A 22,491-nucleotide genomic window follows, 5' to 3' on the forward strand; every position below is an offset into this window, starting at 1 on the left:
GTATGTTGTCAGTATCTTAACCAGCTTCATGAGCTCGTCACTGGGCAGGTGTGAAAAACAGTGATCACACTCAGGTGTGGGCCAAAACAGTCACACTGAGACCCTTTTGAGGAGATGGTCTGGGTCTGGTCCGTAATGAACTCTGGAGCATTGGTGTGAAGGAGTTCTGAACTGGAATCCAACCCCACCAGCAGGTGAAATCACAGGTGTGAGATGGGTGGTCACACGTGTTGTTAGCATGTCATCGTACATCCTTAACATCAGCTTTGTCCTCCTCAAACATCTCACAGCAGAGCATCCAATCAGAGTGAGAGTCTGTGCAGCATCATGACGACGTTGTGAAGTGTTCAGGTGTTGGACAGTTTGCAGGTAAACTGTCCAGATCCATATTAGAGCTGATCCATGTTTCACAGGGTGTCACAGTCCAGAGAGCAGCACCTTTTTCCTGTGTTTACTTCCTGCTCCCTCCAGACTATCTGACCAATCAGAGGAAAATGATCCAAGTTAACAAACTGAATCAGACCAGAGCAAACGAGCTGTAGGTGAGAAAACAACCTTAACGTGTTGAGACCATCAGTTTTGTTGTGCTGTGGAAGTGTTGGTGTACAGTAAATAATCCTATTGGACAATGTACTGATCCATATTATGTCAAGAACGGCTCAGCTGAGTAAGGAGAAGCGAGCATCATTACTTTAAGACAGGGGTCACCAACCTTTTTGAAACTGAGAGCTACTTCATCGGTACTGAGTCATATGAAGGGCTACCAGTTTGATACGCTCTTCTGAAATAACAAATTTGCTCAGTTTGCCTTTAGTTATACATTATTAATAATGATTAATGATACTCATCTATGTGAAGATGCTGATCACGTTAATGATTTCTCACAATAATTAACAATGACAACAAGGTGGGAAACAGATGTCAATATTCAGCACTTTATCTCTATTAATTTCAGTAATTTCATAGGAAAAATGTCCCATTTTCTCTAGACACTGACAAACCCTTTTAACAAATCATGAACTATGTTGCACCATGTTTCAAAAAGTTATCAATTATGTAATGTTAAAGAAAAATCAACTTACATATTTTAAAATAAATCTTGTCACATTTTGAACTAATGACCAAATCTGCAGCATTTTTAACAAAGTTATAACTGTTATATGTCATGAACACACTTTTAAATTGAACACAATTCTTCAATATTTTAATTCTACTTTGCCATGGCACTGCCATGTTGCCACTGATGACATCTGGTATCTGTTTCTTTGTTAGTGGGAAGACTGGCATTGCATGCTGTTCACCAGTGTATTGTAATCTGGTGTGTAACTTGACACTGCAAGTTTCAGAATCAGAATCAGAATCGCCTTTATTGTCATTATACATAGTACAACGAAATTTGAGCGCTGCTCCCTTGGTGCAAACAATGCTAATTAAATAAAATAAATAAGAACCTAAAGAGAACACAAGAATTAAAAATAGAGGAGGTATAAAAAGGCAAGTGATATGTACAGATATATTTACATGTGGTATGAATGAAAACCCGATTATTGCACTTTAGGCCCAGTTTTCAAACAGGTGGTTGCCGGGGTGGGAGGGGTCCTTGATGATGTTTCCAGCTCTGCTCAGATAGCGAGAGTTGGCAATGTCCTCCAGGCTGGGCAGAGAGCAGCCAGTGATCTTCTGGGCTGTGCAGACGACCCTCTGTAGTGCTCTCCTGTCAGCTGCTGAGCACCCCGCGTACCACGCTGTGATGCAGTACGCCAGGATGCTCTCTATGGTGGCTCTGTAGAAGGTCACCAGCAGCCTCTCCTCCAGGTTGTTCCTCCTGAGCACTCTCAGGAAGTGGAGGCGCTGCTGGGCCTTCCTCACCACCGCCGAGGTGTTCGCAGTCCAGGAGAGGTCGTCGGATATCTGCACACCCAAGAATCTCATGGTGTGGACTCTTTCCACACAGTCCCCGTGGATGTAAAGTGGGGCCAGGTCCTCTCCGCCCTTCCTGAAGTCCAAGATGAGTTCTTTAGTTTTTGTGGTGTTCAGTTGGAGGTTGTTTACCGAACAACACGCAGTCAGTCTTTTGACTTCATCTCTGTAGTTGGACTCATCCCCTCCTGAGATGAGTCCAACTACGGTTGTGTCGTCTGCAAACTTTATGAGGGTATTTGAGAGATGTGTCGGGGAGCAGTCGGATGTGTAGAGTGTGAACAGTAGGGGACTCAGAACACATCCTTGTGGAGAGCCGGTGTTGAGTGTGATGGTGCTGGACAGGTGGGGGCCAAGTCTGACAGTCTGTGAGCGGTGTGTGTGAGTGAGTCTTTCAGATGTGCATCAGTGAGGCATGTTCTGTGTTTGTTCTTGATGATGTTCATGTCAGAAAACGCTGATTCACAGAGATAGGTTGAACCAAACAGGCTGGCAACCTTCATAGCTGCTGTGCATACACCACCTTACTTCTCTGTGTCAACAAGGCACCAAACGTTTGGTGCAGCCTGGTAGGCTTTGAGGTGGAGGTCATTTTGCAATGTTATGATTTCAATCTCCACCTGTCCAGCATCCAAGTTGAACGTTGCACTTAGTTGCTCAGCAAAGCATGTTGTGTCCACATTCATGAAAGGATTGGAAATGAATGACACACATGGCTCAAGCTGATCAAGGTCACAAAACCTATTCTCAAACTCTTGCCCAAGTCTGTTTATGACTTCACAGTACTTTTCTGCAAATTTTGTCAAATGTCTCAGATGCAGAAGCATTGTCTTTCAGCACCGACTGCACAGAGAGAAAGTGCAGCACCTTTTTTCTCTGTAAACCCAAAGAGAAATAACGCCTGCTGGTGAATGATGCAGTGGTAATGCAGAAATTTTGGGAAGTCTGGGTCACCTTTACAGTGAGCGATGAAACCTGTATGTCAGCCGATCATAGCAGGAGCCCCGATGCTTTGTTATAAATGTCAACTCCCCTCATAGTTGTCTTTAAGGGCAGTAGTGTCAGGAGTTCTTCTCTTGTGGAGAAATCTTCAAACACCATCCGGACAAAAACCAACAGCTGCGCTGTACTGCTGCTGTTCACGGACTCGTCGCACTGGATGCTAAACCACCTGCACTTCACCAGATCCCAGTCCAGCTGATCGGCCAAGTTACATAACATAGCTGACACTCGTTTAGCCATCGTAGATGCCCCCAGTTGGACGTCGGAGAGAGTGGAGATTAGATCGGTTCCATTTTTCTCATCTTTAAGTACAGTGTTAGCAATTATCATCATTGCTTCTTTGACAACTTCTCCGTGTGAAAATGCCTTCTTCTTCTTCTTGATCAGAAAATGTGTAGCTCTAAACGAGGCTTCGGTTGCTTTTTGTGACTTTTTCGCCGGCCTCGTGAAAAAAAGACTTTAGGTCACGGGCTTTTTCTGCCCGTAGCGCGCTTCCTGGTGGGTAGTTAGCATGGTAGCTTTTGTGACATGTAGTGAAGTGTCTCTCCACATTGTGCCGCGTTGCCGTCACCACAGTTGCCCTGCAAATGAGACACACGCAGGTTTCTGTCACAGTCGTAAAAAAGAACTCCTCCTCCCATTCATTGTGAAAGTGATAAGTTTTCTTTCTTTTTTCTGCCATGTTTTTGGGGTAAGAAACTGCATTCAGCGCCCATCTTCACTGCACCCGCTAGCTTACTCTCCACGAGCACTGGTTTTGTCACGCGCACAATACTGACCTTTGAACTAGAGTAGGTCAGAGTTCACCTAAACTTATCTAAACTTCATGTATAATGAACATATTTTTAAGATACTGTCATTTTTAAATCTATATAAATGCAAGTGTGATTAAAAAAGAATAGCAACAGAATAAAATTAAATTTTAGACGCAGCTCACAAGTGAGTTGTGCTATTTTTGCCATCTGGTTTGAGCTCAGTGGGACCATCATTAGTTTTCCAATAGGACAGTGACCCTGAACACACCACCAGGCTCTGTGAGGCCTGTTTAACCAAGAAGAGTGAAGCACATAACCATCATCACATGACCTTGCCTCCACGGTCACATGACCCGAACCCAGCTGAGATGAGTTGGAACGCAGAGTGAAAGAGAAACAGCCAACAGGTTCTCAGTATCTATGAGAACTTCCAGACTATGGCAACCATCCAGGTGACGACCTGATGAAGTGAGCAGAGCTCAGGAGGTTATTGTCTGAAACGTTCAGCTTTGTTTTCTACATCATTCATTATGTGTTGTTTCATAGTTCTGATGCCTTCAGGGTTGTTAATAAGACAAACCATTGATCTCAAGGTGTGTCCAAGACACAGGAAGACAGGAGGCACCTGGACATCAGCTCTGCCCTGTCTCCTGCGTGAGAAGATAAAACTTGATCACATTTACTTATTATCACAGTGAAACTCTGAGTTCAGCTCAGTCAATACAGCAGACAGAGTGAATAGGTGACAGCCTCTCTGACTGCTCGGTGAGTGTGTGTGTCCATCACAACCTACACGTGTGTGTTTGTTGTGTGTCAGGCTCATCTCAAGGTGCTGCAGAAGTCAGTGGATCCCTCCCAGGTGTTTTTCAGGCAGCAGATCCTTTGTGGTTCTTTGGCTGGAAACTCGTGTCCAGTGGTCACCATCACTGCCAGTCCCACCAGCAGGGCTTGGAAGGACCTGCACCAGCTCCGTAAGTGCTCTGTGTGTGTGTGATTAAAAAATCCACTGGCTTCAGTGACACAGGTTCACATTTGTGGAGAACTGTAACTATCAGCTGTGATGCTGTGATTGTAGTTTTCTATTAAACTAAAATACAGCCATGTGACAGATCTGTTTCCCTGCAGGTAACCGTCCCTATATCGTACTGACAGGACGCGTCCATCCAGGTGAATCCAATGCCAGCTGGGTGATGAAGGGGACCCTGGAATTCCTGTGCAGCAGTGATCCTGTGGCCCAAAGTCTGAGGGAGGCCTTCGTCTTCAAGATCATCCCCATGCTCAACCCAGATGGAGTCATCAATGGCACGTAAGTGGGAGACAGGAAGTTAGCAGAGGCTGAGGCCTGGACTGAGCTTTGAAGGAGCAGAGAGTTCCTCCTGTAGAAGTCTGGTCCAGTTTAATGAGTCAGGATCTGTGATGTGGTCTCTGTCAGCTCTGACTGAGGACAGATCCACTTCAGTGATGATCAACAGATTGATAAATGAAAACCTGACGGCTCAGGGTTTGGAGGTGGTGACAGTTAAACTGTACCAGGTCGTCTCAGATGGTTGGAGAATGGAGATAATCTTGTGTGTACTGGTAGAGAACAGCTCATCGTGTTCCTGGTTAATGTTCTGTGATGTGGAGTTTTATATGATCTCATGTGACCACGTTCTACAGATAAATCCAACATGTCGGTGGCTAGGCTAACGAAGGCTTTGTTAGCTCAGAGTCAGAGTCAGGAACTATTTTACCGTCAAGTCAAAAGCAACCACACACAGTCCACCCACAGCCTGACAGTGGACTGCTGACGGACTGCTGAACCCAGGACCAGCTGTTCCACCACAGCAGAATACCATTATGTGTCTGTGAGACGGTGACTGAGACCAGTTGACCAGGTGAGCTGATTATCAAGTCCTGAACCATAAACCATAAACACAGAGCTGCACAAGCTATGTATGTTAGATGGAAGAAGTGGACACAAACCAGAAATGGACTCCACTGAGAATATCTGAAGGGTCACCATGATGATTAGACAAGACAGGGAAAAGTCTAGACCAGAACCAGGACCGGTGTGGTCCCGGTCTGTAGACCTGACAGACACGTCCAGTCCGGTCTTAGTCTGTAGACCTGACAGAGACGTCCTCACATGCCATCATCATCATCACCCCAAGGGCAAAGAGGCCCCTGATGACCCCTCATAATGGCACATTGTGCAATGACTATGAACCCCCTTAAACCTTTCATGCAGACACATGTCACTGCTGCCGTCCCAAACGGCAGCAGTGGGCCCCTGATGACGATTGCTGTAGCTAGCCTGTGGACTGTTAGCTTGTAGAAATCAGGAGGAATGACTCACCTTCCTGACTTGGCAGAATTATTTAACCTTGCCCTGTCGCCCTGTCTGTCACCGTCACCATCACCGAGGTAATGGTGGACATTCTGAGGAATTTATTTTGTTCTGTAGATCTGATCGTCAGTTTATGATGTGTCTTATCAGTCTTCTTGCCTCAGCTGAGCTCTTCAGCTCTTTACAGTTAATGATCGTTCTGTGGTTTGATACTACAGGATCGTTCCAGTCAGTTATTAAAGTATTTCATGTCCATTGATCAGCTGTGAGCCATGTCGTTGACTAATCAATCACTCTGACCTGTCTGCTCAATACTTTGTTTTGATTCTTGCCCTCATGCTCCCAAGAGGATCATCCATGTGGTTTCTCCTCAAGCTCCAAAGGTGGGACCAAACTTATAGTTATCACTTTTTAAGATGTAAGATTGAACATTTGTCCACATGTTGTTCATTCAACACTTTAATAGTGACCATTTAAAAGGCTGTGGTGTAGCTACCCGTTTGAAAGTTGTAGGTGTGTGTCAGTGTGAGGTTTGGACACATGTTGTGTTCTTCTTGTTGTCAGGTCTGGGTCCCTCTCATCTTAAAATGTATTCACTCAACTGGACTGTATTTAAAAATAGGCTAATAACAAATAGATAATAGATAATAATAAAATAGGCTGCCTTGCCTGTCTGTAGAGGGTAGCACTACACTTTACTCCTAGAAATTCATCAGAAGAAGAAGAAAGACATCCTGCTGATCTGTTGGAGGCTCCAGTCCAGTGATGTTAAATGATCTGTTAATGAAACTGTTAGACTAATAATGCACTGCAGTCACACAGCTCTGAAATCCAGTAGTTATTAAACCTATAGATATAGATCTGATCGTGTCAGTAACTGCGTCATAAAAAGGATTTAGGTGTTGTACTGACAGCATGCTCAGGTGAATACATTTTTTGTGTTGTACTTTGTGTTGTGAGAAGCTCTTAGAAACCACCTGGTCCCAGAGGATGTTTCAGGGTGCAGGTGATGGAGTTACTGTCTCCTACTGCAGCAGGTCAAGTGTGACATGAAGAGGTCATGTGATTACATTCAGTATCTTTTTTCATTGGTTCTTTCTTGTTACAGGTTTAATGTTTATTGTGGAGGAGACTGCAGGAAGTTCTTGTTTCATTCAGTCCACAATGCATCTGGTTCCTCAGCTGACCTGCATTATGATGTTTCCATCTCCACACAGCAGGAATGAAGAAATTATCATAAAGCTGGAGACTGAACTCACTCCTTTCCTCTGCTATCTCCTCAGGAACCGCTGTGACCTGAACAGTGAGGACCTGAACCGCCAGTGGTGTAAACCAGACCCCGTCCTCAGTCCAACCATCTACCACGCCAAGGGCTTCCTCTACTACCTGAACAGTATAGGACAGACTCCACTGGTGAGACTCAGTGTTACCTGAACACATCTGTCCTCTGATGGTCATGGTTTTCTCTGGATGGGGAACATGTTAGTTTTTATTAGGGCTGAACAATTAATCAAATATTATCAACATCACAATATGGCCAAAGACAACATCCAAATCACAGGAGCTGTAATTACTTTGATAAAGGTAAAATGTGTCACAAAAAATTTTACAAATGTAACGTAAATGCAAAGGGGAGATGCCCCAGTCTACACATCATCCTCTACAGGTGTAAAGAAACAGACCATACATAAATCACATCATCAGTGTGTTTATGTTTCTCCAGTGAGAATGAAATGTGAAAGTAAATATTTCTACTAAAACAATGGTTCATATCACAACATCTGCCACAATTATCACATTATGATTTGCTTATCATTCAGCCCTGTTTTTATGTATTTTTATTTAAACAGGTAGTCTCAATGAGACAGGTGTACAAAACACCTTAAGTTAAGATTTTCCCAAAAGTCTGAGTTAAGGTTTCCTTGAAATAAAAACAGTTGCACAGACACCCTTAAGTCTTCTCCTTAAGGTTTCCTGGGAGACATGATGATGTGGTAGAATTTACTGCTGTAAAATACCTGTCACAGCTGGAACTTTTTTCTTTAACAAAGGAAACCTTTTGAGATATTTTGTGAAAAACCCTTAAGTAACTCCCTTAGCTAAGGAATCTGAGGTGCCATACAAACTTAAGGTGTTTTGTGCAGCCAGCCCTGGATATCTTCTGCAGGACAGACCTGTGTACAGAGGACAGACACGCAGATAATTCAAAGACATTTTCACATTGAAGAAAGTTCGAGTGAGAACAAAGAACATGACTGTTGTTTTTGCAGTTAGTTTTTAAACCACAGAATGAATGAAACTCAGCTGAAAAACAGATTTGTGACTGTTGATGACCACTGATGACTGTTGGTGACGATTGAAGACTGTAAATGACTGTAAATGACTGTTGGTGATCATTTGTGACTATTGACAACTATTGACAACTGTTGATGACTGTTGATGATTGTTGGTGACTGTTGATGACTGTTGGTGACGACTATTGACAACTGTTGATGACAGTTGATGATTGTTGGTGACTATTGATGACTTTTGGTGACTGTTGGTGACAATTTGTGACTGTTGGTGACCATTTATGACTTTTGATGACTGTTGGTGACCATTTGTGACTGTTGGTGACAGTTGGTGACCATTTGTGTCTGTGGATGACTGTTGATGATTGTTGGTGACTGTTGATGACTTTTGGTGACATTAGGTGACCATTTTGTGACTATTGGTGACTGTTGGCGACTGTTGGTGAAAATTTGTGACTGTTGATGATTGTTGGCAAATGTTGGTGACTGTTGGTGACCATTTGTGACTGTTGATGATTGTTGGTGACTGTTGGTGACTGTTGCTGACTCTTGATAACCACTGGTGACTGAGTTCAGGCTGGCTGGATGGATTAACTATGTTGCTCAATGATCATACACCTAGCTAACAGCTGAGATCTGGGAACATGGAGACTGAAACACAGCATATATACAATATAATGTGCCATCTTCAGGTTATATCTAAACCACTTAAGTAAGATGATGTTTATTGACAGTCTGGGTTATAATTTTATTTTATTTATTTATTTTAATTTTAAATCCAGAGATTTTCTGGACAAACTTCAAACTTGTTACGTTGTCATGACAACAGAAACAGAAAAATATGTCGATGAGAACAGCTTTATTGTGAATTCACCTGAACTAAAATGCTGTGAGTACAGAGAGGAAGAGAGAAGAGAGCTGAAACCAGCTGAGACTAGACTGAAATCAGCTGATACTTGACTGGAATCAGCTGACACTAGGCTGAAACTAGCTGATACTAAACTCAACTGAAACAAGCTGATACTAGACTGAGACCAGCTGATACTAGACTAAACTGAAACCAAATGACACTAGACTGAAACCTGGTGATACGACAGAAACCAGCTGATACTTGTCTGAATGATGACACAATGAGATGATGTTACAGCAACTCTACCACAGTTTTCAACTATGTCATTTTAGCCATAATACTTCAACTAAATGGTTATTAAACATGTACATATGAACCTCACATCAGGTTAGCTTTGGTATCAAAGTGTATCTGATGTAACACTGTTTGGATCAAACGAGGCTCATCATCAATTTCACTCTCAAAGTCTTTGACTTTATCAGGTTTTCCAGGTGTCATTTTCCCATCACTGTGTTATTCCAGTAAAGATCATCTCAAATTATACACCTGGGCAGTCCATCTGATTTGTGGATGTTTAATGCAGCGCTCTGTTTTGCCCCCTGTACTTGTCTTACAGGTTTTCTGTGACTACCATGGCCACTCGAGGAAGAAGAATGTCTTCCTGTACGGCTGTAGTGTGAAGGAGACTCTATGGCAGTCAGGCTCTGCTGTCAACACTGTAGGCCTGAAAGAGGACCCAGGATACAGGGTAACAAAACAGTGACACACACACACAAACACATACACACACACACAGTTTAAAATGTTGTGGTCCAGTCTTCATGGTGGACCTGCAACAGTTTCAGTTAAGCCACACAATGCTAGTGTTTCTGCTGTGGGTTGTCAATGCCTACTTACCTACCTACCTACCTACCTACCTACCTACCTACTTACCTACCTACCAACCTACATACCTACCTTTTAACCTACTTAACTACCTACCAACCTACCTATCTACTAATTTACCAAGCAACCTACCTACTTAACTACGCACCTACTTACTTACTTACCTACCTACCTACCTGCTCTCTTTGTCTCTGTAGACCATTCCAAAGACCCTGGATCGTATCGCTCCGGCCTTTTCATTCAACAGCTGCAACTATTTGGTAACAACAAATACAACAACAACAATAATGCATTTCATTAACAAATGACTGTTTTCATAACCAGTATCTTTGTTATCATTATAGTTTTTATTATGTTGATTATCATCATCACCATCATCATCATTACTACCCATTACATTATCTTTATCATATCATTGGTCTCATCACTATCACCATCATTATTGTCATCATGATGATACTGATAGCTGCCTCCATTTTCAGGTGGAGAAGTCTCGCTCTGCCACAGCCCGGGTGGTGGTCTGGAGGGAGATGGGGGTGCTCAGGAGTTACACCATGGAGAGCACTTACAACGGCTGCGACCAGGGGATATACAAGGTGTGTGAGGCTCTGTGAGGTGGACCCACAGACACTGGATGAGGTGCTGTCTAACTCCATGGCCTCGGGCCTGTGCAGTAACGTGACAACACTCAATGACACGTGGTGACGCAGTAACCTTGTAGCTGTGTGTGAACAGGTACATGGCACTGTCTGCAAATCCTGGTGATCAGACTGCGACACTGTGAGCCCACCTCCTGTGTGTGTTTCCATCAACACATTTTGTTTACTTTGTGGTTCCAGTGGAGACATGTCAGAGAGGGACCTGCCTGCTAAGTGTCACTTTAATAAGGGAAAGCTCCAGAGCAGTGTTGTGGGCAGGTGAGAGGAGGACAGGTGAGGAGGCAGAGAGTGGGATGTGACAGAGGTGAGGAAAGGGGGAGGGAGGCTGTCAGACCAAACATAAAGCAGATCACTCAGATCAAGTCTACTGTATTGAATACAAAAACTATATTAAGTTCTGGTGTTGACGATGTATGGAAGAGCAGGTGAAAGGGTGAATGTTCACTTCTTGTGTTCACTTCCTGTCTGTACCTGTATCAGTGTTCATTTAAACATGAACCCTGTCCTGAGGTAGTGTTCCTTTAGACTGGAGGACTCTGTGATGAAGGCTTTAAGAGAAGGTGTTAACTGTTCTCAGCACAGTCATGTACAGTATTCCACCCTCCTCAGCTCCACCCACTTCAATGTACAGTTAGATGTTCTGGCTCATTTGTGAGGAGACTCTCTCACACACACACACACACACACACACACACACACACACACACACACACACACACACACACACACACAGACACTGACTTTGTTTCCAAAGGAAGGATCTTTCCATGTGAACCTCAACTGCTCTTTAAATGATTCAACAACCACCTTGCTCACACACACTCAGTGTGAGAGACATACACACCCACACACACATGTACAGTGTATCCGGAAAGTATTCACAGCGCTTCACTTTTTCTACATTTTGTTATGTTACAGCCTTATTCCAAAATGGATTAAATTCATTTTTTACCTCAAAATTCTACACACAATACCCCATAATGACAAAGTGAAAAAAGTTTGCTTGAAACTTTTGCAAATTTATTAAAAATAAAAAACAAAAATATAACATGTACATAAGTATTCACAGCCTTTGCACAGTACTTTGTTGAAGCACCTTTGGCAGCAATTACAGCCTCAAGTCTTTTTGAGTATGATGCTACAAGCTTGGCACACATGTTTTTGGGCACTTTCTCCCATTCTTCTTTGCAGAACCTCTCAAGTTCCATCAGGTTAGATGGGGAGCGTCGGTGCACAGCTATTTTCAGATCTCTCCAGAGATGTTCAATCAGGTTCAAGTCTGGGCTCTGGCTGGGCCACTCAAGGATATTGACAGAGTTCTCCCGAAGCCACTCCTTTGTTATCTTGGCTGTGTGCTGAGGGTCGTTGTCCTGTTGGAAGATGAACCTTCGCCCCAGTCCGAGGTCCAGAGTGCTCTGGAGCAGGTTGTCATCAGGGATGTCTCCGTACATTGCGGCAGTCATCTTTCCCTCGACCCTGACTTGTCTCCCAGTTCCTGCTGCTGAAAACCATCCCCACAGCATGATGCTGCCACCACCATGCTTCACTGTAGGGATGGTATTGGTCAGGTGATGAGCAGTGCCTGGTTTCCTCCAGACATGACGCTTGGCATTCAGGCCAAAGAGTTCGATATTTGTTACAACAGACCAGAGAATTTTGTTTCTCATGGTCTGAGAGTCCTTCAGGTGCTTCCATCTGGCCACTCTACCATACAGGCCTGATTGGTGGAGTGCTGCAGAAATGGTTGTCCTTCTTTGAAGGTTCTCCTCTCTCCACAGAGCAACACTGGAGCACTGTCAGAGTGACCATCGGGTTCTTGGTCACCTTCCTGACTAAGGCCCTTCTGCTCCGATTGCTCAGATTGGCCGGGCGGCCAGCTCTAGGAAGAGTCCTGGTGGCTCCAAACTTCTTCCATTTACGGATGATGGAGGCCACTGTGCTCATTGGGACCTTCAATGCTGCAGAAATGTTTCTGTACCCTTCCCCAGATCTGTGCCTTGATACAATCCTGTCTCAGAGGTCTACAGACAGTTCCTTGGACTTCGTGGCTTGGTTTGTGCTCTGACATGCACTGTCAACTATGGGACCTTATATAGACAGGTGTGTGTCTTTCCAAATCATGTCCAATCAACTGAATTTACCACAGCTGGACTCCAATCAAGTTGTAGAAACATCTGAAGGATGATCGGTGGAAACAGGATGCACCTGAGTTCAATTTTGAGTGTCATGGCAAAGGTTGTGAATACTTATGTACATGTTAAATTTTTGTTTTTTTATTTTTAATATATTTGTAAAAATTTCAAGCGAACTTTTTTCACTTTGTCATTATGGGGTATTGTGTGTAGAATTTTGAGGTAAAAAATGAATTTAATCCATTTTGAAATAAGGCTGTAACATAAAATGTGGAAAAAGTGAAGCGCTGTGAATACTTTCCGGATGCACTGTATCTGCTGCCTCCATCTCACATCGATGTACTGTAGGTGTTGTAGTCAAGTCTATAATTCTCATGGGGAACAGTTCACCAGTGGAGACAGAAGCAACACAATCAACCACACAGGAGGAGGAGGACACTGGATGGAGACAAAGTCAACACAGTAAGAAAAAATAAAACAGAGGGATAAAGAGAGAGAGGGAATAATGTCCACCACACAGAGAGCTACTTCATTAACATTTTCTCTGAGGGAAGAAGAGCCTCAGTAAAAATGACACCTCAGAGTGTCTGTCAGTGACTGCAGCCAGAAACACACACATGATCACTGAGGGTGGAGTCACAACAGCAAAGATAAAAAAGATGAATAACACATACAATTAGATATTTAGATGGAACAAAATTAGCAGCAGACATCGCATAGATGGTATGTGTTCATTATTGTGTGTGTGGTCTCCTGAGGATCAGCTGGGTGTATGCCTGGGCGGAACGTTACATCCGACTGAGACTTCAGCCCTGTGTGCTGCACCTGGTGTAACTTTTACGATTAGTAGGGAGCAGGTGAAGGATGGAAAGTCAGACTGGTATCCATGGTAACTATAACAGGAAAAACATTGATCACACAACCAGGAGGAAAAACAACAATGGCAGCGCTCACTCCCGAATCAGTAACATTCATTTTGCTTTTGGTTTTCTTTATCTTCATCTTCCATGTGTTCATGTGTCTTCACTGAGCATGCATCATGAGACCAGGTGCAGCTATGACCGCGGTCAGTCAGGTTTGATGCTCAGATAACAGAGTCGGGCGTAGCTGGATTGGCCTCCTGCAGCTTCACATACACATTCACACAACATCTGGTGACGTGTGTGTGTGTGTGTGTGTGTGTGTGTGTGTGTGTGTCCAGGGCCTGCAGACAGGGACCAGGGAGCTGCAGGAGATGGGGATGAAGTTCTGCCAGAGTCTTCTGTCTGTGACCAAAGACATGAAGGCTGTGTACAGCAGGTCTCTCATCAGCAGCATCAACCTGGATCATAACATTCTGGACCACAAGTCTCACAAGTAAGACCTGTCTCACATGTGCAGGTTTGTGCAGGTTTCCTCCAGAGAGACAGAGGAAGGTTCAGACTTCAGAGTTACTCAACTGCATTCAGACAGATTTTCCTCTCCAGACATAAATGTTCACATCCAGCATTGGCAAATCTTTTACTATGACCAATGAGCAAAAAGCACACACCTGAGAGAGCAACTGATGCTGCCCTCAGGCAGAAACTGTGGGGGTGAGTCTGAACTACGGTGCTATAGAAACTTAAATATGTACTAATCAACTTCCATGTCATTTACCTCCAGTGTCCAGACAGAGGTCCAGAGGGTGTAGTCATAGGTTGGTTGGTTGGTTGTTGGTTCTGGTTTAGTTATATATGGGTCAGTTAGTTGTTGGTTCTGGTTTAGTTATATGTGGGTTGGTTAGTTGTTGGTTTTGGCTTAGTTATATGTGGGTCAGTTAGTTGTTGGTTCTGGTTTAGTTGTATACGGGTCAGTAAGTTGTTGGTCCTGGTTTAGTTATGTGTGGGTTGGTTGGTTAGTTGTTGGTTCTGGTTTAGTTATATGTGGGTTGGTTAGTTGTTGGTTCTGGTTTAGCTATATGTAGGTCTGTTAGTTGTTGGTTCTGGTGTAGGTATATGTGGGTTGATTAGTTGTTGGTTCTGGTTTAGTTATATATGGGTCAGTTAGTTGTTTGTCCTGGTTTAGTTATGTGTAGGTTGGTTAGTTGTTGGTCCTGGTTTAGTTATGTGTGGGTTGGTAAGTTATTGGTCCGGGTTTAGTTATATGTGGGTTGATTAGTTGTTTGTTCTGGTTCAGCTATATGTGAGTTGGTTAGTTGTTGGTTCTGGTTTAGTTATATGTGGGTCGGTTAGTTGTTGGTCCTGGTTTAGTTATGTGTGGGTTGGTTGGTTAGTTGTTGGTTCTGGTTCAGCTATATGTGAGTTGGTTAGTTGTTGGTTCTGGTTTAGTTATATGTGGGTTGGTTAGTTGTTGGTTCTGGTTTAGTTATATTTGGGTTGGTTAGTTGTTGGCCCTGGTTTAGCTATATGTAGGTCTGTTAGTTGTTGGTTCTGGTGTAGGTATATGTGGGTTGATTAGTTATTGGTTCTGGTTTAGTTATATATGGGTCAGTAAGTTGTTTGTCCTGGTTTAGTTATGTGTGGGTTGGTTAGTTGTTGGTCCTGGTTTAGCTATGTGTGGGTTGGTAAGTTGCTGGTTCTGGTTTAGCTTTATGTGGACCGGTTAGTTGTTGGTTCTGGTTTAGCTATATGTAAGTTGGTTAGTTGTTGGTTTTGGTGTAGGTATATGTGGGTCGGTTAGTTGTTGGTTCTGGTTTAGTTATATATGGGTCAGTTAGTTGTTGGTCCTGGTTTAGTTATGTGTGGGTTGGTAAGTTGTTGGTTCTGGTTTAGTAATATGTGTTTTGGTTAGTTTTTGGTTCTGGTTTAGCTATATGTGGGTTGGTTAGTTGTTGGTTCTGGTGTAGGTATATGTGGGTCAGTTAGTTGTTGGTTCTGGTTTAGTTATATATGGGTCAGTTAGTTGTTGGTCCTGGTTTAGTTATATGTGGGTCGGTTAGTTGTTGGTTCTGGTTTATTTATATGTGAGTTGGTTAGTTGTTGGTTCTGGTTTATTTATATGTGGGTCGGTTAGTTGTTGGTTCTGGTGTAGGTATATGTGGGTCAGTTATTAAAAGGTTATCAATAATAATTTGAGACTGTACAATATTTCCTCATCATCCTCCATCGGGCCGATGCCCCCGAGGATCACTCCAATTAATTTTAGAGTTATTATTTGTTAATATTTTTAATATTAATGTTTGGTCAATAATTGAATAATTGAACTACCAATGCCCAACATAACTAACAAGTTAACTGTCTGCTCCAGCCACCAGCCTCACTGCTCTCTCTCTCTCTCTCTGTCTCTCTCTCTCTCCTGTAACAGTATTCTGTCTCAAACTTCTCTAACTTTCTGCAGATCTCACACAGAGATGATTAATCAGTTTAGTTTCATGCAGTATCATGACTGATCCCAAAATGTTAGCTCGCCCTGACAGTACGACACTGAGCTCCTTTATTGTACAAAAACTACAAACAAAGTGCACCATCCTGCTGACAAAAATACTACAGAGTATTATTATGGATTTATTTTGCTGCTGAGAATAGTCCCTAACAGATTCCCTGGTCCTGTTGTTTGTTAGTTAAAAAGCAGGTGATCACGTGGCACAGAGATAAGGATACACACTGAGCTTTGACTGTGTGATAACAAACTGAATGTATCATCATAAAAAAAAACATTTTTGATTTTTTGCAGCTGCTGCAGGTTAAAGAATGAAAGTTACATTATCCCTTAAATGTGTGTGAGTCTCTGTTGCAGCTGACTGTGGTTGTTTTTATCAGGTTTATAGATTAACCTGTTTTAAACTGTTGAATAATGTGTAAGCATGTTTGGTTCATAATGTGTTAGCTTGTTTAGCCTGTAACTTGTAACTACAAGTTTAAGGTTTGTGATTCAAACAAAGGTTTCAGATGGGTTGGTTCATTGCTGAGGGTTGATAATAATGAATGTGAAGCTGGGGTCAATGCAATGAACAGGAGCCAACTGTATTAGTCAAACACCAGCTAAATACTCACTAACGGCTGCTTTTACTCTGCTAGCATCTTTGTTAACATCACTTCAAACCTGCACTGTTCAGATGAAATAGACCATAATTTGACATGAGATGTTTACCTGTTGTAGCGGCGGCTCACAGTGTGTGTGATTAACCTGGTTAAAGACATCACTTCCTGTTACTAGTGAAGAGGCTAAAGTGAGATAAACTGATCAGACCCAACAGCAGTAAATATTCTGAAAAAAGTGAGTGTGGTTATAAATGAATGATGATGATAATAATGATTATTTTTATTGAGATCATAATTTCATAATTAATGAAGCATTAAGAGATTATTTCATAGATAAGTGAAGTATAAACTGCCCTTATGTAAAATCTGACACCACAGGCAGAAACAATTTGGTGTATGGACTGATTCCTGTCTGTAATATGAGTGACATCATCACTACCAATGCCCTGGAAAATTCTGGAAAATTATTTGTAGAAAAGAGCAGGGAACCCAGTTTAACTTGTTGTGCATCTCCTGAGTCTCAAACGTCTTCTCTGACACAGAGGAGGACAAGCTCCTTCTTCAGACAGTTTTTAGTCTCAGCTGAGTCCTCAGAGTTTAAACACAGCTGGCAGCTGTACAACAACCACACTCATCTCCATTCACAGCACGCAAACAACACAAACACACACATACACACTGTTATCAGTATTCTACACCAAATAGGTTCTTTGAACATTAATGGTGGGAGAGACAGATACAAGAGGGCTGTAATCTCTTAAATCTCTACTCAAAAACAGATTGATGTGTTGTTCTTACAAGAGACGCATGCCAATCTACTCCACTGCAAGGATTCAGGCAGCAGCCAAGGAGCTGGAGGCCAACATTAGGAACATAGAGGAGGACCTACATAGAGACTCTGTTCCCCATACGGGTCAACTATTGCAGGAGAAGTAGTTGGAGCTCTTGTCAGGTCTCATTTCCTCCAGCTGAAGGACATGGATGCTCCAAGCTCTCTCTTTTTCAGTCTGGAGAGATCTGTGGTACAGTGGAAACAGATGACCTGCCTTAGGCTGCGAGGAGGCAGAGTGACCATTATTTACCAAATTACTGCTAAACTAAACATGCAAGCTGACAGTGCAGCCACCACTAGCCTACCTGCAAACACCAGCAGAAGAGGAACAGGGATGAGGCGATAGGAAGTGACGTGCCCTCAACCTCTGCAAGCAAGAGAGAGAAATCCGGTGACCCCTACCGGCTTTTATACCCCCCCCCCCCCCCCCCCCCCCCCTTACTGTGATTGGCCAGAGGGAGGCATGCAATTGGAGGCCATCTTTTTTTTTTTTAATTGGATGATACAGAGCCGCAGTGCTCATTATCCTGCTACATAAGCATTTCTGGACTGTCATTGGACCTGATTTACATGGTGTCTTGTTGGAGTATGTCAGGACAGGATCTCTTCCTGTATCCTGCTGACCAAGAAAGGTGACCTGGCCTTATTGAAGAACTGGAGGCCAATAATCTTACACACTATTGTGTACCTGACAGGACAATCATGGACAACATTTTCCTGATTCGGGATGTTATTGATGTGTGTAGATGTTATAATGTTAATGTTGGTGTTGTCTCTTTGGACCAGGAGAAAGCTTTGGACAGGGTGGATAATTCTTACCTGTTTTCTGCACTTAAGGCTTTTGGTATTGGTGATGGTTTTCTGGCTTGGGTTGGTGTATTGTATAATGGTGATCAATGGTGAAGAGGGGGGCAGGACTGAGTCGGCCAATCCCTGTGCCGCGAGGAATAAGTCAAGGTTGTCCTATATCAGGTCAACTATATAGCCTAGCTATGAGCCCTTGCTGTGCAGGTTGAGGGCTCGACTCAGTGGTCTCTCACTGCCTGGGACCTCTACCTTAGATCGTCTTCCTGTTTCTGCTTATGCAGATGATGTTTATGTTTTTGTGTCCAGTCAGGGTGATGTTCAGGGTTTGCAGGATACCATGTCACTGTATGAAAAGGCTTCATCTGCATGAGTGAACTGGGCTAAAAGTGAAGCATTGTTGGTGGGACAGTGGAGGATCAGGCAGTACCCCTTGTACGCCTTTGGAGAGAACAGCAACATCATCTCTACCAGGCTGATCAACAGAGTGGTGAAAGAAGTCTGTTCTGCTCTGCCATGACTCCTGAGAGCCTGGTGGGAGTACAGTTTCCCCTGTCTGTGCATAGTCTTGGTCGTGGGGGAGGGGCAGGAGGGAGGAGGTCAGATGCTGTCTGTCATAACCCCCACCTGGACAAGTTCTAGGCTGTGGGGAGGAAAGCTGTCTATCAAATCTGCGTTAAGGGTCTGAGCCTGCGCTCCATGGCAGGGATGAAGGAGTCAAGGTGGACTGAGTTTTTGCGGTCCAGAAGTTTCCCCGAAAGGCAGCCAGTGGTCCTTGTACAAGCCGCCCATTGAGAAGCGCACAGCAGACCTACAGTGGAGGATTGTACCTGGGGCAGTAGCTACACCTTGATCCAGAGCTGAGGGAGCAGTGTGTTTTCTGTTGTCAGACTGAAACACTTGTACATGTATTTGTTCAGTGTCCTTGGCTGTGAGCTCTGTTTGACCTTATAAAAGCTGGTTTCAGGGTCTTGGTGAGGGTTTTTTTTCTTTGGTTTGTTTGTTTTAGGTCCAAAATACTATGCTAAGAAGAAGACTGTACACAGTGGTGAACTTTTTATGTGGTTCTGCCAACTTGACCATTTTACTGACACTGGACTGCAAACACTGGTAGTGTGGAGGTTGTGCTGGTTTTGAAGGGGCTACTGAGGGCCTGTCTGAGAGTGGAGCACTCCTATTACCAGATGATGGACAATAGGCAGGCTATGAGTTGCATGTGCTCTGTTGTTACTTCTGATAATTAATAGAGCAACATTTAAACATTTAAAACCTAACCTCTCTCCTCTCCCCTCCTCTCCTCTCCTCTCCTCTCCGCCTCTCCTCTCCAGTTGTTTTGAAGATGATGAACCTCCCTGCGTTGAGGAGATTGAGTACTCCTCAGACTGTCCTGCACTCAAAGGCTGTGATCTGGATTCAGACATCAACAGCAACATGTCCGACAGTGATGAAGAGGAGTATGGCGATGAAGGGCACAGGGTAGCCAAACAGCAACGAGGCAGCATGGGCCAATTGCAGCAGCCAAGTCTGAAGAGCCATCTGCTCCCTCACCTGATCAGACCGGCGTCCACTGACACACTGAGCGAGATGAAGCATACATGTAATGGCAGGAACTTCTCCAATGGACACTTGACGAGTTAAAGGAGCAGAGGATGGAGGAGAACCTGTCCTCCACGACTCCCTGTGTCTCCAACATCTTCACAGGAGGAGGAGGAGGAGCATGATGGTCTGAGAGGAGAGGAAGGAGCAACAGGAAACAGACACCCAGTCAATAAATCAATAAGTTCATCATAAAATCACTTCCTCTACTCAAGGTCCTCCTAAGGACCACTAATGGTCTTCATCAGGGACTGTTCGGGGCTTTTGTAGGTGATCTTCAGTCATGTGATGATGGTGGTGGAGATGGTGACCCCTCTTTGGTATTAATAATAATAACTTTATTTATAACACTTTTCTTAACAAAGCGGCAAAGTGAGAGAAGCCTGAGCAAGTATCAATCAAAACATGTCATATATGATCTGACAGGAAGTGAAGAGAGGTAATTAAATAATGAGGGATAAAACAACATAAATCAAACACATTAACACAGATGAGATTTAAAAGATGTTCCTGAGTCACAGCATCTGATTTCTGTGTCAACCTCAGTTACCAACTGCTACAGGCCTCCTCCTGCAGATCTCAGCTCCTGGTTGGACACATAACATGTCAATGAATCTGACAAGTCAGTGGGGGTGGAGCCATTTAAAGCCTTAAAATCAGCAATACAATTTTAACATCCGTCTGAAATCTAACAGGGAGCTGATGAAGGGAGGCAGGCGTTTGTCTGTAACCTCCACCACAACCTCCCGATTATCTGTCATATACACAGAGAAAGGTGCTGAGCAGTGGCCCCTGAGGGCCCCCATTCAACAGGACACATAGAGACCAAACGTCTGACAGGTATAAATCAGTCTTAGGCTGAAAGACACCAAAGCTGAGGAGGGTCATGTGTCAGTGACAAACATCACACCGAGGTGACACCATGACACTGAACACTGAAGATCACAATGACAAACCCTGGAGCAGCTAGCACACAGCTAACTACATTAGCAACAGCAACACCTACATGACGCCCAGGTAAACAATCAGGTGTGCTGTGGAAACCTCTTCACAGGTGGAACTGCCCTGAGGAAGTTCACAACAATGGAAAACAAAGATTTCAGGGAAACTAAGGAATAAGAAATGAGGAGGCTACATGTGCATGAAATGTGAATGATCTAGTGTAGGATGATTTTCAGTGTGAAAGGTTTGTGTAACAGTTGTGTTGTGATAGGTTTTACAAACTTTGTAGTGACACGTACAAAGTGAAGCAGGTAGAGTAAACATGTTTGTATGTGGATCAGATGAGAAATTTGCTTTCAGAAAAGTAAAACTGAAAAAGAAAAGGTTTTGTTCATGTTATTATCACACAATATACACAACATGCTGACAACACACAGTATATACAACATACAGACAACACACGGTATACACAACATACTGACAACATTGAGTCACATTAATGAGTCACATTAGTAATAGTAGTTAATGAGTTCATATTAAAGAGCTCACGTTGAGTCACATTAATGAATTAATTTTAATGAGATCACATTAATGAGTTCATATTGAGTCACATTAATTAGTTCATTTTAATAAGTTCACATTGAGTCACATTCATGAGTTCATTTTAATGAGTCACAATAATGAGTTCACATTAATGAGTTTGTTTTAATGTGTTCACATTGAGTCATATTAATGAGTTCAAATTAATGAGTTCACATGAATGAGTTCACATCAGTAGGATTTAAACATCAGTTAAATCTCTACATCAGACCAGGAGGACATGACGTTCACTGCTGAGCTTAGAAACAGTTGTAGACAGACAACAACAATAAAACTCTTAAAGCCAACATGGAAACTGACAACTGCAGAGGAAGACCAATGTGCCACAGTCGAAAGCTCCCAATAATAAATAGGTTACAGTTGTATTGAAATGACTTCAGTGTTGGAGTGGTGAACTACATCTAAATAAACCGGTAGTTTAACCACAGTTTACTTGAATCACTATGAAGACATGAACATTCATGTCTTCATAGTGATTCAAGTAGTGATTGTTAGTTATTGTTTTTTTTTTTTTTTTTACAATTTAGAATGACTGAAACCATAAATGATTCTGTGCCATAAAAGGAAAGGAACCTTTTTTTAATGTAATGTGTTCATCTGGCAGTCATCTCCACACACTTCACCTTTGTGTAGTTCATGTACAGAAGCAGAGGGGGGTTATTCTCAGTGCTCCCACAATGCTCATGGGTGAAGTCCGAGGAAAAGAGGTTATTTATGTTTGCTTCATGTTCTGACCTGTGAAGTGAAGCTTTTAAAGCAGATTCACCAGCACTAATCATTTAGTTGATGCTGGAGGTGAAAATAAATAATTACACCCCCACAGCAAACAGACAGTAATGTGTGACTGTTATAAAGCTCTTTGACTGTTTGATTTGTGAGCACCTGTGAGCGAGGAGTTCAGGTTAAATCAGCCACTGAACATGAAAAGATAC

The 22,491-nt window shown here is 43.1% G+C and overlaps 1 protein-coding gene across 3 annotated transcripts in view; it reads left to right on the forward strand.

Moving 5' to 3' along the window:
• LOC139627613 (cytosolic carboxypeptidase 4) overlaps window positions 1-21,984 on the forward strand; it is a 69,110-nt gene extending 47,126 nt beyond the window's left edge. For 2 of the 3 annotated variants that reach the window (XM_071488531.1, XM_071488551.1), the window contains exons 19-26: window positions 4,495-4,648; window positions 4,803-4,983; window positions 7,290-7,419; window positions 9,764-9,895; window positions 10,230-10,292; window positions 10,515-10,628; window positions 14,025-14,179; window positions 19,750-21,984. In XM_071488531.1, coding sequence (XP_071344632.1) covers window positions 4,495-4,648; window positions 4,803-4,983; window positions 7,290-7,419; window positions 9,764-9,895; window positions 10,230-10,292; window positions 10,515-10,628; window positions 14,025-14,179; window positions 19,750-20,059 — 1,239 coding nt within the window. In that variant the 3' untranslated portion in view covers window positions 20,060-21,984. The remainder of the gene's footprint in view (window positions 1-4,494; window positions 4,649-4,802; window positions 4,984-7,289; window positions 7,420-9,763; window positions 9,896-10,229; window positions 10,293-10,514; window positions 10,629-14,024; window positions 14,180-19,749) is intronic. The other variant, XM_071488541.1, reaches the window with a different exon arrangement.
• Window positions 21,985-22,491: the final 507 nt, after the last annotated feature.

This window comes from Trachinotus anak, unplaced genomic scaffold, assembly GCF_046630095.1.
Source record: "Trachinotus anak isolate AG129_WGS33_773 ecotype Australia unplaced genomic scaffold, CSIRO_AGI_Tana_v1 ptg000002l, whole genome shotgun sequence".
In the NCBI taxonomy this organism is placed as follows: Eukaryota; Metazoa; Chordata; class Actinopteri; order Carangiformes; family Carangidae; genus Trachinotus; species Trachinotus anak.